Source organism: Haliotis cracherodii, unplaced genomic scaffold (genome assembly GCF_022045235.1).
Source record: "Haliotis cracherodii isolate W230 unplaced genomic scaffold, xgHalCrac1.p SCAF_17, whole genome shotgun sequence".
NCBI classification, from domain to species: Eukaryota; Metazoa; Mollusca; class Gastropoda; order Lepetellida; family Haliotidae; genus Haliotis; species Haliotis cracherodii.
Window position 1 is genome coordinate 846,394 of NW_027266272.1, and position 15,853 is coordinate 862,246.

General features: G+C 44.6%; 2 protein-coding genes across 2 annotated transcripts; one reads left to right on the top strand and one right to left on the bottom strand.

The window, feature by feature from the left end:
* The first annotated feature begins 6,659 nt into the window (after positions 1-6,659).
* On the top strand, positions 6,660-15,456 carry LOC139464211 (aquaporin-11-like). Its single transcript, XM_071245734.1, has 3 exons — positions 6,660-6,870; positions 10,362-11,006; positions 13,989-15,456. Exons 2-3 carry the CDS (start codon positions 10,367-10,369, stop codon positions 14,192-14,194), a joined length of 846 nt encoding a protein of 281 aa, XP_071101835.1. The 5' UTR covers positions 6,660-6,870; positions 10,362-10,366; the 3' UTR covers positions 14,195-15,456.
* Positions 9,444-10,328, bottom strand: LOC139465092 (high mobility group nucleosome-binding domain-containing protein 5-like). Its single transcript, XM_071246785.1, has one exon. The coding sequence runs from the start codon at positions 10,326-10,328 to the stop codon at positions 9,444-9,446; it is 885 nt and encodes a 294-aa protein (XP_071102886.1).
* Positions 15,457-15,853: the final 397 nt, after the last annotated feature.

Genomic DNA, 15,853 nt, shown 5'->3' on the forward strand with positions numbered 1-15,853 from the left:
TGTTTGCTGTGGAGGTCCCAGGTCGGCTTAAATATTAAAAGATCTAATGATATCACGAGTGTCAGAAATGCACTATCTTATACAATGTATGTCTTTACACTTATGCAATTATGTCACACGTGATTTAATAGATCTAGAAATATTCAAGCTGTGACATCAAGGCCTTGGGCGGCGGGCCGTCGCTGGAGACCGGAGTTTATATACGGGTAACGAGTATGACACTCGGAGAACGATCGGAACACCTCGCCCCTTTCCATAACTGTAAAAAATCTCGGCTGTGACTGTAGGAAGGGGGCATCTTGTCCCCATACACTCAACACACTTCCGCTTAAACACATATTTTGCTCGTTAACTGTCAGTGAGTAATTTTCAGAGTTATATATTTGTCCTAACTATACTCACCGACAAAAGAAAAGCGAATACCGTACATGTTAGAGAAGAGTATATATGGATGTCAGTTTCTTTATTATGAGGAACACGTTTCGGAGTATATGCTTTCTAATTCATCCATCCAAAACGTTGTGTTCCTCATAATAAAGAATTCGACATCCATAAATTCTCTTGCTTATGTGTATCACTTCTAAATGCCTTTCAAAGACACCATACATGTTGGTTAACATTATCGAGCTTCGTCTCGATATGAAGGTGAAATGGAGTTTAAGCTCGCGTTGAAAAATACTGCACGTAGCGACGTGAGTGTACGTGTGTGTGTGCTTGCGTTTATTTGCGTGCGTGCATGCGTGAGTGGCTGCTTGTACTTATGGGTCGGCTTTATAGTGCTAGCCCACAGAGATACCATGCCACAGTTTAACATGGATAACCTACTCAGACACAGTATACTGACTCCGAGCCGACCAGTCCCCGTTTCATCCACAAATGTCGAACGCCAGGCAGAGTAACAACAAGTACCATCTTTTAAGTCGTTTGACGCGGCCAGACTATCGAACTAACGGCTTTAGCTCTCCGGGCAGACGCTCTGTTCACCTCCTTGTCAGACCTCAGTGGTCAAGGCAAGGCTGTTTTAGTATCACACCATGCCAGTTCAATGTCGATATACGGTACTAGCGTACTCATACCTATACACAGTTCAAGCCTTTGTGGTATATATTCTCGTTGTAAACCTCACTGGCTCATAACACGTACTGTTTACGACATATTCTTTGACAGGTGCGACGGTCAATGCGAGTGTGAGTGTAAATTGGTCAGTGTGTTCACTAACACCGCGTGTTCTGCTTTCAATGCATCCTTCATAACACACGGCCTAGGGCTGTGGAATGTCTGACAGCTGTAACTCCGAGGTTTATATCTTAATAATTCACCACACAACAGGTAAGGCGCCATGTCAGATGTTCAGCTGGTGGGCGTGATGTCGTGGGCGTGATGTCGGCCGTCGTAACGTGGATGCAACTGAATGTTTCACAACATTGTAAATCAATCCGCCTGTCAGTAGATGTGGTACACTTTAACAAGTGGTGTTCACAGTCGCATCAACTACATGTAGCATCTCATCTACGACTGCCAACTAGAGAGATGATCGCGCTATGTGTTTTGGGATGGTAAATATCCTGTATTATGTGTAATCATTCTAATTAGCGACACTTGGCGGGCTAAATACATACTATTAGTGTATATTCTAACAGAACAAGCGCGATAATCACTTTATCACATAATGTCATTCTTAAATTCTGATTCCGAAAACCTTATTCTCATCTCTCACAAACGCGACCTGAACATGAACAGTTTTCCTGAAAATGTGCGCTTTAATATATTACGTTTGAGTGAGTGAGTATGGTTTTACGCCGCTTTTAGCAATATTCCAGCAATATCACGACGGGGGAAACCAGAAATGGGCTTCACACATTGTACCCATGTCGGGAATCAAACCCGGGTCTTCGGCGTGACGAGCGAACACTTAAACCACTGGGCTACCCGACCGCCCCATATTACAGTTGAAGTTCTATGATTAGTCAGTCGGACGATGACAACAGTCAGTATTTTTCTTACTCAAACCTATTTTAAGACAGTGCCGTAACTGCATAATTGACATAAATATCTACGACTTGCCTTTCACGGCAATACATCGGCCCGCCCACCAAGGGGTCAAGGGGACGCTACTCTGGTCTATGCGACGTCACGTTTAGAGTCTGCCTGACCTGTCGGATCTAACGTCACGAGATGCAGTCAGATGTCTACACATTGACAAAATGAAACAAGGTAACATTTCGGACATATTTCGGCCCAATCCCACTGTTTTCTTATTTCAAGCCGCAGAGTGAGCGAGTGAGTGAGTTGGGTTTAACGCCACTTTTAACATTATTCCAGTTATATCGTGGCGTGTCAGCTTAATGTGGGAGGAAAGCCCGAAGTGATGCAGGTCGAAGACGTTTACCACTTCGGTGAAACCCACGTGCACGGGTATGGTGCTGACAAACCTAGAAACATAATTGGGGCGAACCGGGATTCGAACCCACAATCATAGGTTTCTGGCGTGTCCAAGGGACGCAACTCTGCACAGCGAATTGCGGCGCCTTAGACGACTTGGCCACCCGGGCCCCCTCAAGCCGCAGAGGTCTACAAGACTGTTATGGAAACTGGCTTCGCTTTTTAATCGTTTCGTAATTTACATCTCTAAAACATCTCAAAACTTGTCAAATGTCTCGTCCCTATTATACACACATTTTCGGTGTCTTTGACGGTGCGATTACAGAATTAATTCGTCACTTGTCACTCCTTTAAAGACATCTACTTTAATTGAAAAAAATAGTTTATCTGCGAAATCATCAAATTCTGAATTCAAAGAAGACTTTGCTTTTAGAAAATAACAACTGGGCCTAATCAGACAATTTCGAACGTTTTCTAAAACTCTAATTTCTGACAAATGTCTGGCCCTGAAACATGGATAGAAAGCAATTTTTCAGATATTTCAATATATTTAGTGATTCAGCGAGACGCCATTTTCACCAACACTGCTAAGGAGTTCATGTTTTCTAAATACTGCTACGAGCATGACGAAGCCAGTTCTGTTTTTCGGTTCATTTCATTTTCTTGTAATAAATGAAACAAACGGGTGATTAAATCATCTTTTGTTTTACACTTGTTGTGTGGTGTCTCCCACCCCAACAACGCTATACCTTTAACTTGAAATTATGTATTTTGTACTTGATTTTATCTTTTGTCTCGAATATATAGATAGATTTTCAACTACAATTGTTCCAATTCATGTTTTGTTTTATAAAGGGAGTTGGGGATTGGAAGGGTTTTCCACCTAAATTTTAAATTGAAATTATTTCTTTGTACTTCCTCTATTGCTTCGAAGAAATAAAGGGACAACACTGAAAGGTAGAAGGTGTGTTGGGGTGTTCACTTCCTGTATCACACTCATCAACAGCACCTCGATACGTCTTTCCGGTACTCAAACCATGAACATCTTCTTTGTATCATCTCTTTAGTTCCCCCCAAAGACTCCAAAGGCTGTTGCCCACGGTTGTATTTCCGTTCAGGTTGGGTGTATTCGTCCACCTCGACAACAACGCCTGGTCCTCCACTCTGTCTTCACCATTGACATTTCACAAGCTTCACAAAGGAAACTTCGCCCAGTCAACCGTTGTGTTACTGCTCACTCTCGTGTCTTGGTGTATGGTTTTCAAAGTGGAACCGGGGCGGTCGGGTAGATGAGTGATTAAAGCATTCACGCTGAAGATGCAGGGTAGAATAGGTCTTCAGCAACCCATGCTTGCTGTAAAAGGCGACTATGCTTGTCGTAAGTGGCGACTAACGGGATTGGGTGGTCAGGCTCGCTGACTTGGTTGATGCATGTCATCGATCCCAGTGGCGCGGATCGATGCTCATGATGTCAATCACAAGATTGTCTGGTCCAGACTCGATTATTTACAGATCAACGCCATATAGCTCGAACAGACACTATCACAAGCCCATCAGACACACAACCACACCAAAATGCACACCCACATCATGCGAAAGCACAACGCATGCACACCCACATCATGCGAAAGCACAACGCAAGCACATTATGCACAAGCACACTATACACATCGCAAGCACACCATGAAGAAGCACACCATAAGCACAACAATCAGCGGAGTTCCATCATAGTTTCCTCCGAGTAACACAAGCAGTCGGAATACAAGACTGGCCTCAGTGTCTACATGAAGATAGTGTGTACAGTAACACAAGCAGTCGGAATACAAGACTGACCTCAGTGCCTACATGAAGATAGTGTGTACAGTAACACAAGCAGTCGGAATACAAGACTGGCCTCAGTGTCTACATGAAGATAGTGTGTACAGTAACACAAGCAGTCGGAATACAAGACTGGCCTCAGTGTCTACATGAAGATAGTGTTGCAGTAACACAAGCAGTCGGAATACAAGACTGGCCTCAGTGCCTACATGAAGATAGTGTGTACAGTAACACAAGCAGTCGGAATACAAGACTGGCCTCAGTGTCTACATGAAGATAGTGTGTACAGTAACACAAGCAGTCGGAATACAAGACTGGCCTCAGTGCCTACATGAAGATAGTGTTGCAGTAACACAAGCAGTCGGAATACAAGACTGGCCTCAGTGCCTACATGAAGATAGTGTGTACAGTAACACAAGCAGTCGGAATACAAGACTGGCCTCAGTGTCTACATGAAGATAGTGTGTACAGTAACACAAGCAGTCGGAATACAAGACTGGCCTCAGTGTCTACATGAAGATAGTGTGTACAGTAACACAAGCAGTCGGAATACAAGACTGGCCTCAGTGTCTACATGAAGACAGTGTATAAAGTAACACAAGCAGTTGGAATACAAGATTGGCCTCAGTGTCTACATGAAGATAGTGTGTACAGTAACACAAGCAGTCGGAATACAAGACTAGCCTCAGTGTCTACATGAAGATAGTGTTTACAGTAACACAAGCGGTCGGAATACAAGACTAGCCTCAGTGTCTACATGAAGATAGTGTTTACAGTAACAAAAGCAGTCGGAATACAAGACTGGCCTCAATGTCTACATGAAGATAGTGTTTACAGTAACACAAGCAGTCGGAATAAGACTAGCCCCAGAGTCTACATGAAGATAGTGTGTACAGTAACACAAGCAGTCGGATTACAAGACTGGCCTCAGTGTCTTCATGAAGATAGTGTTGCAGTAACACAAGCAGTCGGAATACAAGACTGGCCTCAATGTCTACATGAAGATAGTGTTTACAGTAACACAAGCAGTCGGAATACAAGACTAGCCTCAGTGTCTACATGAAGATAGTGTTTACAGTAACACAAGCAGTCGGAATAAGACTAGCCCCAGAGTCTACATGAAGATAGTGTGTACAGTAACACAAGCAGTCGGAATACAAGACTGGCCTCAGTGTCTTCATGAAGATAGTGTTGCAGTAACACAAGCAGTCGGAATACAAGACTGGCCTCAGTGTCTACATGAAGATAGTGTTGCAGTAACACAAGCAGTCGGAATACAAGACTGGCCTCAGTGTCTACATGAAGATAGTGTGTACAGTAACACAAGCAGTCGGAATACAAGATTGGCCTCAGTGTCTACATGAAGATAGTGTTGCAGTAACACAAGCAGTCGGAATACAAGACTGGCCTCAGTGTCTACATGAAGATAGTGTGTACAGTAACACAAGCAGTCGGAATCCCAGTGTCTACATGACAATTGTTTTAAAGCTATTATCAAATAAGGACATAGCAATAGTTGGCCAATGACAAGGAAGAGCAGCCATGTAACGGGTTATAGCTGACACGAACCTAAATCACAGTTTACAATACAAATATATCAAACAGGAAATACAGTTCAAGAAAAGGTGCACGTGACACGCAATGGGGACACGTCAACAGATGATATCAGTATAGAAATCTCTCATCTCACCTGGGGCCGTTTCCAGTGTAAATGTAGTGTATTGCTGATATCAACATTCTATATGTTTCACCTGATGAAAGAGTAAGCATGTATACTCCGAAACGTTGCGTTCCTCATTATATAGAAGATGCCATCCTTAAATTCTCGTCCTTATGTGTATCACTTCTAAATGCCTTTCACCGCCTCTGTGGTCTAGTGGTAGAGCGTCCGCCCGGAGAGGGGGAGGTCCGGGGTATGGTTCCCGGCCGCGTCGTACAGAAAGACCTTAAAACATGGTACTTGTTGTTACCCTATCTGGCGCTCGGCATTAAGGGGCTAAAACAAGGACTGGTCGGCTCGGAGTCAGTATACTGTGTCTGAGTAGGGTATTCATGCGACTAGTACAAGCAGCCACACACACACACACACACACACACACACACACACACACGTGCATGCACGTCGCTATATAAGTGCAATAATCTTGGACGCGACGTTAAACCCAATTTCACCTCACCTCACCTCACCTCACCTCACCTCACCTCACCTAAATGCCTTTCAAAGACCTATATGTTCACAGATTAAGTTTTAGTGTAGTCATATACATAGTCAAAGTCAATCCGACACAATTCAAGGTGAAACGTGCGAGTGTCAAGGGCTATCTCTCTCCTGTTATACCCCTCGTACAGTACAGACCCAGACTGTACGGCCGGCTATAAATGGCTCGCGCGGCTGTTGTGTGAGAGTCGGGGCTGGGCGAGTCTACTCACTGCAGCCTGGGTCCACAGGTCCACATGTGTTAGGCGAGACCACCTCCTGTTGCACGGACTGTTTACCGACACAGCTGAGGAGGGTATTCACGGCATACAGGTCACTCTGCTTGGACAGTGGCTACTTTCCACAAACACGGACAGTTGTTTCGAGTAGGAAGAGTACATTTGGTGGTTAAACACCACACAGTGTTTCAACAGTGTTTGACAGCTTCCGTAACTTGAATAATCTAAGTGCAGGTATGTATCAATAATGTGTGACTGATGGAGTGACTTAATGGGTCATAGCATACTGACCTAGATGCACATATGTTCCGTGTGGGCCTGGAGCGTATTAGTAACCATAGCAACAAATAGTACCGTATACGTTATTTTCAGTGTAAATTGAAAGGGGCGCAACTGCTGGAGGGGAATACCAGTGAGCTCTATCGTACAGGTTCGCTGGAATGTTTTGCATTTCAAGTAATAAGCACTTTCAGCGCTCGTCACGCAAGACGTTATCTTGACATGTCTGTTCGTGACCGAGGTATAACGTACATCTTGTCAGTCATTCCATGCACGACGTAGCCGATTGTCCACGAGTCAGTCGTGATTGCTCGTGCATCTCGACAATTAAGGTCATGGAAGTGAACGCACCACCTCGTCTGCATCTGGCCTGGTTAAAACACAAGTCGACAGAGCGACGATACCTTGTCCGTTTAGTGAGAACCATGAAAAATTACACAAGTTTGCCAGACGGTCTCTACCCGGCAGACATTTCCTAATATTTGATACTGGTAAATCAGTATTGTCATACACTGCTTTTTGCAATATTCCAGCAAAATCACGACGGGGGGGGGGGGGGGGGGGGGGGGGGGGCCATCAGAAAGGGGAACTGAACCCGGCAGACAGTATTGCGGACGTGAAACAGGGCGACACCAGCGCTAGAAACCAGCGCTAGTCCTGTAGCCAAACTGCCCAATAGTTAAGGTACCATAGGGATTTGTAGAAGTTTACCATTTTTTTAGGATTTTGTTATAATTATAAGGACTAGCGGACTAAACATGTTAGTTTCTGCCGCTGTACACGGATAAACACGAGAGCGGCAGATGTTGGAAGATACAGGGTCAAGCTAGAGCTGTATTGCTGCACTGATGGTTACTGGTGCATAGAATGATGTCTGTCGCGAACGGTCCGCGCGTCCCCGTAATTGATGTTCATTCCCTCCTGCCTAATGTGTTCGGTGTGTGCGGGGATTGCTGACTTGAAACCGCCCCCGGTATACCTCATGCTGGTCGTAAAAACAAACTCAAATGGAGTGGAGTGAGTATTGTTTTACACCGCTTTTAGCAATATTCCAGCAACATCATGGCGAGGGACACTAGTAATGTACCCATGTGTGGAATCGAACCCTGGTCTTCGGCGTGACGGGAACGCTTCAACCACAAGGCTACTCAACCGCCGAGACTAACAGGGGGAACAAGGTTGTCTGTCTCACTGAACTGGGTAATTTGTGTCATCGTACCCCGCCCTGAAGTAGCGTAAAATACTGCGGCGTAAAACAACAAACCGAACCCGTCAGTGTAAAGGACGCAAAATCTATCTATCTGTAAATAACCGAATCTGGACCAGACAATCCAGTGATTGACATCAAGAGCATCGATCCACGCAGTTGGGATACGATCACATGCATCAACCAGGTCAGGTTTACTTAGTTACTTATTGTGTCCCTTTTGTCGCGGAGTGTAGGTGGATGGGTGACTGTGTTCGGCGGCTTGAGTGCCTGGGGCTTCGGTCCTGAACACATATAACAAGTGATGTCTCCCCTGGCAAGAGCCTTTGTTCGATGTATGCCTCTGTTCACCCAGCAGTGAATGGGTACCCGGTAGGATGAGATGGAAATGTGACCACCAAACGTTGCAATGCCTGCTGGAACCTTCTAGCACAAAACAGGGAGTTTGGATTGTGTACTCCCAGGGAGCTGAGAATGAAAATCGCGTGCACACTGATCCATTAACAGTCACTGTGGTTAATAATGTTCCCGCTTTGAGCATACACAAGGGTTGACTTTAGCGCTTCTTCTTATATTTATATTTTTTATTAACATAAAATTAGTTTGATTTTCATGGCTTAAACTAACGTGAACGTAGCTTTGGATTAGTCATTCTTGCCTTGCCTCCAGTAGTTGATTTGTTTAAGATGTTCATCTGTCATTGTTAAATGTCAGTTTTATGATTAGGAATGTGTGGTGATCTTATTCACTGTCAGGAGATGAGAATAACGTTAACAAAACAGTGTAAATATCACACTGTATAAATGTGTTTAGAATGTGAACACACTTCAGGCATGTTTAGATCTAAACATGTTTGGGGATGTGTTTAAATCCTAACCGGAATATACATTTGGTGTGTTGTGTATAAACACATTTAGGGTGTTAACACATAAAATGAGCTATCGTCTCACAGCCTAAACCTAGAGCTTTACAATGTACGTGAAGATCCGGGATAGAATAGGTCTTCAGCAACCCATGCTTGTCGTAGGAGGACTTGGTACATGTCATCGTATCCCAATTATGCAGATCGATGCTCGTGATGTTAGTCACTGGACTGTCTGGTCCAGACTTGATTATTCACAAACCGCCGTCATATAGCCGGAATATGCTGAGTGCGCCGCTAAACAACAACCAACCAACAAAACAAACGGAAAGTCCACCCAACGCCCTTTACTCTCCCTGAATAATGCAAATGTTTCCCATGTTTCTCATGTTTCCCATGTTTCTCATGTTTCCCCTGTTTCCCTTGTTTCTCATGTTTCCCATGTTTCTCATGTTTCCCTTATTTCTCATGTTTCCAATGTTTCCCATGTTTCTCATGTTTCTCATGTTTCCCATGTTTCTCATGGCTCCCATGTTTCCCTTGTTTCTCATGGCTCCCATGTTTCTCATGTTTCCCTTGTTTCTCATGGCTCCCATGTTTCTCATGTTTCCCTTGTTTCTCATGGCTCCCATGTTTCTCATGTTTACCTTGTTTCTCATAGCTCCCATGTTTCTCATGTTTCTCATGTTTCCCTTGTTTCTCATGTTTCTCATGGCTCTCATGTTTCTCATGTTTCCCTTGTTTCTCATGGCTCCAATGATTCTCATGTTTCCCTCGTTTCTCATGTTTCCCTTGTTTCTCATGTTTCCCTTGTTTCTCATGGCTCCCATGTTTCTCATGTTTCCCTTGTTTCTCATGGCTCCCATGTTTCCCTTGTTTCCCATGTTTCTCATGTTTCTCATGTTTCCCTTGTTTCCCATGTTTCTCATGTTTCTCATGTTTCCCATGGTTCCCATGTTTCTCATGGTTCCCTTGTTTCTCATGGCTCCCTTGTTTCTCATGGCTCCCATGTTTCTCATGTTTCCCTTGTTTCTCATGGCTCCCATGTTTCTCATGTTTCCCTTGTTTCTCATGTTTCCCTTGTTTCTCATGGCTCCCATGTTTCTCATGTTTCCCTTGTTTCTCATGTTTCCCTTGTTTCTCATGTTTCCCTTGTTTCTCATGGCTCCCTTGTTTCTCATGTTTCCCATGTTTCTCATGTTTCCCTTGTTTCCCATGTTTCTCATGTTTCTCATGTTTTCTCTTGTTTCCCATGGTTCCCATGTTTCTCATGGTTCCCTTGTTTCTCATGGCTCCCTTGTTTCTCATGGCTCCCATGTTTCTCATGTTTCCCTTGTTTCCCATGTTTCTCATGTTCCCTTGTTTCCCATGTTTCAGTCACCATGACGTGGAGGAGTCTCTGGGCCCTGGTGCTGGGGCAGAACCCAGACAGCGAGTTCCTGGAACCCTACGCTGCCTCTCTCATCTTTTTCCTCACCAACATGGCTTCAGGGATCGTCCTTCGTTCCCTCAACAAGGTCTTCACTCCGAAATGGGCTCAGGAGTACATTGCTGACTTCCTGTCAACGATGGAAGCGTGTGCCTATTTCTTCGAGAACAATTTCGTCTACAAGTATTACGGCTCGTTCTGGCTTGGTATCGCCATTGTGGTCCAATGTTTCATCTGTGGCCGAACATTCGAAGGATCCTCCGAGAATCCAGTCCAAGCGTTTTACAAGCTGGTGACTGGAGAAATTAAATTTCCGAAGGCAATCTTAAAAATAGTTATTCAGAGTTTAGCAGGACTTGCTTCTTATCGGTTCGCGCAGCTAGTGTGGTCACTGGATTTGATCTCGGACCATCATGAAAGATATTACGAGACCGAGTGTGCATCTGACCTGAACGTGACCCTGACCTTCGGTTTCTTGATAGAGATGGCGGCGACGTTGTCAGATAACTGGTTATGTATGCAGACGGTTTCACGGATGTCGCTGCTGGATGAGTTAGTCAAGTATGCAAATGGAGCTATCATGATTGTCGTCGGTATGTATATTTTATCTTATAGATCTACTGTTCACCGTCACCTTCCATAGCTACACGGTCACAGCCCGTGTTATCAATGCATGTAGATAATTATGTCAGTGTTTAGTCTCGTCACTTTAGCAGCACGACAATCATAAATCGACTGGGTTTCTTTATCATGTTGGTCACATCGACGTAGTCAAGCTGTAAATTATTTTCCTCTCCTAAACGACATCTTGATTTCTAATGACGTGATCGATGTGGTTTTTGTCTTAAATCGAAGGAACGGTGGCTATAATAGAAAGTGAGGTGAAGTTGGATTTAACGCCACGCCGAAGATTATCGCACTTATGTCGACGTGGATGCGCGCGCGCGCGCGCGTGTGTGTGTGTGTGTGTGCGTGTGTGTGTGTGTGCGCGCGCGCGCGTGCGTGTGTGTGTGTGTGTGCGTGTGCGTGTGCGTGTGTGTGTGTCTGGACTGATGCCGATTTATAGTGCTAGCCCACTAAGATACCATGCCGCAGTTTAACATGAATACCACACTCACACACAGTATCCTGACTCCGAGCGGACCAGTCCATGTTTCAGCCCCTTAATGCAGAGCGCCAGACAAGTTAACAAGAAGTATCATCTTTTAACGTCATTTTGTATGACGCGGCCAGGGATCGTACTCCTAACCTTCGCTCTCACATCGCTCGAGTGAAATAAGCAAGAAATGAAAACATTTTATGTGAATTAAAAGTCAAAGGGTAACTTCCTTTCTTGCAGTGAACACGGCGGGAGGGAAGAGGGGTCATATTTCAGGGGGCACGGGCGGCCCAGTCGTCTAAGGCGCCGCGATTCGCTGTGCAGAGTTGCGTCCCCTGGACATGCCAGAAACCTATGATTGTGGGTTCAAATCCCGGTTCGCACCGATTATGTTTCTAGGTTTGTCAGCACAATACCCGTGCTCGTGGGTTTCACCGAAGTGGTAAATGTCGAATACCTGCATCACTTCGGGCTTTCCTCCCACATTAAGCCGACACGCAGCGATATAACTGAAATACTGTTTAAAGCGGCGTTAAACCCAACCCACTCACTCCTTTCTTGCAGTGAACACGACGGCACGAAGGAGGATCATATTTCTCATTTCTTCTTCATTCTCAGTGCCCATCATCGGTTCGAATTATGATCAGCATTATAATCAGCATTAGGGGGCACGGGTTGTCCAGTCGTCTAAGGCGAAACCTATGATTGTGGGTTCGAATCCCCGTTCGCCACAATAATTGTTTCTAGGTGTGTCAGCACCATACCCGTGCTCGTGGGTTTCACCGAAGTAGTAAACATCTGAGACCTGCATCACTTCGGGCTTTCCTCCGAAAATGAAGATGACACGCCGCGATAAAACTGGAATACTGTTTAAAGCGGCGTTAAACCCAACTGACTCACTCACTCACTATGATCAGCATTATGATATGGGTGCGTCAGAAGCCAACCCGTCCTCCTGTATTTCACCTAAGTCACGTGTAAAATCAAGTCTGCCTTTAGCTGAATCGCCGTGATATATTTGACCTACTATATTAAGCGGCGTTAAACGATGCCCTCTATGTCATGGTTGTTGTCCTGGCTCACGTGCTCACCACGTCCCCTTGTTTATGTCCTGTTGTGACGTCAACTGCATTCTTTCCAGAAGCGTCAAGTGTTCACTTGTTTCAGCTGGTTCTCTTGGTATACACAAACTACCCGTGAGACTTGAGGGTTTGGTTTGTTGTTTAACGCCGCACTCAGCAATATTCCAGCTCTATTACGGTGCTCTGTAAATAATCGAATCTGGACCAGACAATCCAGTGATTGATATCATGAGCACCGATGCTACGCAGTTGGGATATGATGACATGTATCAACTAAGTCAGCGAGCCTGACCATCTGATCCCGTTGTCGCCTCTTACGACAAGCATAGTCGCCTTTTACGGCAAGCATGGGTTGCTGAAGACCAATTCCATCCCGGATCTTCACGGGTACATAAGTCTTGATGTACGTTCAGCCCCAGTTCGACACTCACATTAATGGTGATATCCACTGCTGATCATTTATATTCGGTACACCAGAAATCAGTAGATCAGGAATTGACAATACGATATTCCGTTTGAATATCGTCTGTTTATATATCTGACTACACTATCACTTAGTCTTTGAACATATATGTCTTTGAAAGGCACTAAGAAGTGATACAAATCAGGAAGTGAACTCATGGATGTCAACCTCTTTATGATGAGGAACAGGTATGTTTACACCTGTATCCCCTGATGAGGGAGTAAGTCTGTACGCTGTGTTCCTCACAATAAGAAGTTGACATCCATGAATTCTCTTGCTTGTGTTTATATATCGTTATCGATATCAGATTCGTGGTTGCGGGAGCTGACATGATCCCATATTCATTTCGTGACAGTGAGTGAGTGAGTTTGGATTAACGCCGCTTTGAAAAGTACTTAGCACGACTAAGGGAAGCGATTCTCCACAACGAACTGCAACGCGTTACAAGACTCGAGAACGCCCTGTGGGGATTCCGGGTTAGAATAGGTCCCCAGCAACCCGTGCTGGTTGAAAAGGGCAACCAAATGGATCGGGTGGTCAGGATTGACTTAATAGTGTGTCATCGTACCCCAATGCGTAGGTCGTTGTTCACAATAGTACTTGCCTGTCTAGTCCAGACTCCATGATATACAGGCCGGCGCCAATAAGCTGGAATATTCCTGAATTGTTTGATAGGCATTACTCAGAAGTTGACGGATGACAAAGTAGACACTATTTACGGATAACAACTTCTTTAAAACTATAAAGGCGACGTTTCGGTACAGATCCTTATACCGTTATGCTGTTGTCGAGCAAGACTGTGTTTATGGATTCTTGTGGAATATTGCTGAAGTAGGCAGTAAACAACAAACGAACAAACGACTGGGCAAAACGGACCTCCTATTTCATGGAATCCTAATCCAAAAATAGTTTTGAATATTTTGGTTTCCAGGTATGGCCACAACCGGCATGTACTTCAACCCCGCCATGGCGTCTGGACACACGTTGGGCTGCAAGGGCACCGCCATGTTGGAACACTTCCTGGTCTACTGGATCGGACCATTTGTCGGGTGCCTCGCCGCCATTGTCCTAAACAAGGTGCTCCACGTGGACATGTCTGAAGCTGCTCAGGCGGACAAGAGGAAGAAACTGGAATAACTGTCACATGCGACAAAAAGTATGAGGTCAGGTATTCTTAAAAAATGGATTTATTTAGGGTTTTGTCTTTCCATCCTTGCACCTCCTCCACAATAACGGAATGTCATCGTTTAGTTATATACAGTAACTAATGCACAAGTCAATGGAGACAGTTACGGTGGTAGGAATTGTCCTACAGTTACTGCTAGTTATAATAACCAATTCGAGGAAACGTCTCTGCGAAGTAATCCTAAAATTCCATATGGCCAAAAGAGTTCAGTTTTGTTCCCGATTCCCAATACACAAAACGAGTGGGTAACTTACAGGCCATATGTTTCACGTTGTTGAACCCAGACGAGATAGGGAAGTATTGCATCAACGGTTCCTGTACACAGCGGTTCGGTAAATTTGCTACCATCGTTGTCCATATTGGTACATTGCGTCAAAATCCCACTCACACACTTGGCATTACAAAATACCAGCATTGATAACGATGATTATATCGATTTCAACGAAGCGACGTGTAAATCTATACATGAGACAACAAACCATGTCAACGTGTCCTCTCAGACAGGCTTACCACAACGAGCGGCCGCCAGTACATCTGTCGACGAATCACTAATCCACGACAAGTACTGGCGCTGGCGCTACCTCCGAAATCGTTACAATAAGCTTTAGATAAATGACATACCTGTGCTACATGTTGAGGCGAAAACAAATGGTGTTAGCTGTCAATCCTAACAATGTTATATTGTAGACATAGACCTATAGACCGTTGGTAAGCCGTTGACCTCAGTAATGTTGTCGTGTACACACAAGCAGGTGGACGTCCTTAAACCGTTGACGTTGACGATTTTATGGCGTGGACACAAACAGGTGGACGTTGATTAACCGTTGACGTTGATACGTACGGTGTATACACAAACAGGTGGACGTTGATAAACCGTTGACGTTGACGATGTTATGGCGTAGACACAAACAGGTGGACGTTGATTGATCGTTACACGTGGCGATTAAATCAACGTCTGTAACGAGTGGGCAATAAGTGATCACCACAATAACAGGTTCGAGATGCCGCGGCCCTTAACGTAATGTAACTAATATTGTACATGGACCTCTCGATACCGCGAAATATTGACCACAAAGGAGTGTTAACTATCGTTTAAGTTCGAATTTCGGATACAACGAACTGTTTGTGCAGATCCCTTGGGACTGACAGGTTAGTTTCAAGGCCGTGGTTAACTTTTTTTGACAGGGAGGGCAAATATTTGTACAAGTATCACTTGTCCCCAACTTGATTCAAATCAAACTGTTTTCTATAAAAACAAATATAGGGGGGAGGGGGGGGGGGGGGGTGGTGGTGGGCAACTGCTGGCCACTTCGCCACTGAGTTTACAGTGCTGAACCGGCATGTACTAGAAGAGAGTTTACTGTTACCATTCACATTTCCGAGTGATCTCTAGATCTCACACTTATTCCCTTGAGATTATAGCTTTAATATCTATTTACATTCCCATTGGTACATCCCAGATCCTATATGCTGCTACAGAGACCACAGGTTATTTTACATTAAACCTCGTTAATCCGGACGATACCGATACTGATGCATTGTGTGGATTAACACATGTCCAGATTAACGAATCTCCGGTACGCGGTGATGTATCTGGTTTTGTACAGTAG

What these genes read in the sequence shown, in the direction of transcription:
- LOC139464211 (XM_071245734.1), top strand. Translation starts at nt 10,367, where the DNA reads ATGACGTGGAGGAGTCTCTGGGCCCTGGTGCTGGGGCAGAACCCAGAC. An exon ending in AGCTATCATGATTGTCGTCG is followed by an intron (nt 11,007 to 13,988) that starts GTATGTATATTT and finishes TTTGGTTTCCAG; the next exon opens with GTATGGCCACAACCGGCATG.
- LOC139465092 (XM_071246785.1), bottom strand. Translation starts at nt 10,328, where the DNA reads ATGGGAAACAAGGGAAACATGAGAAACATGGGAGCCATGAGAAACAAG.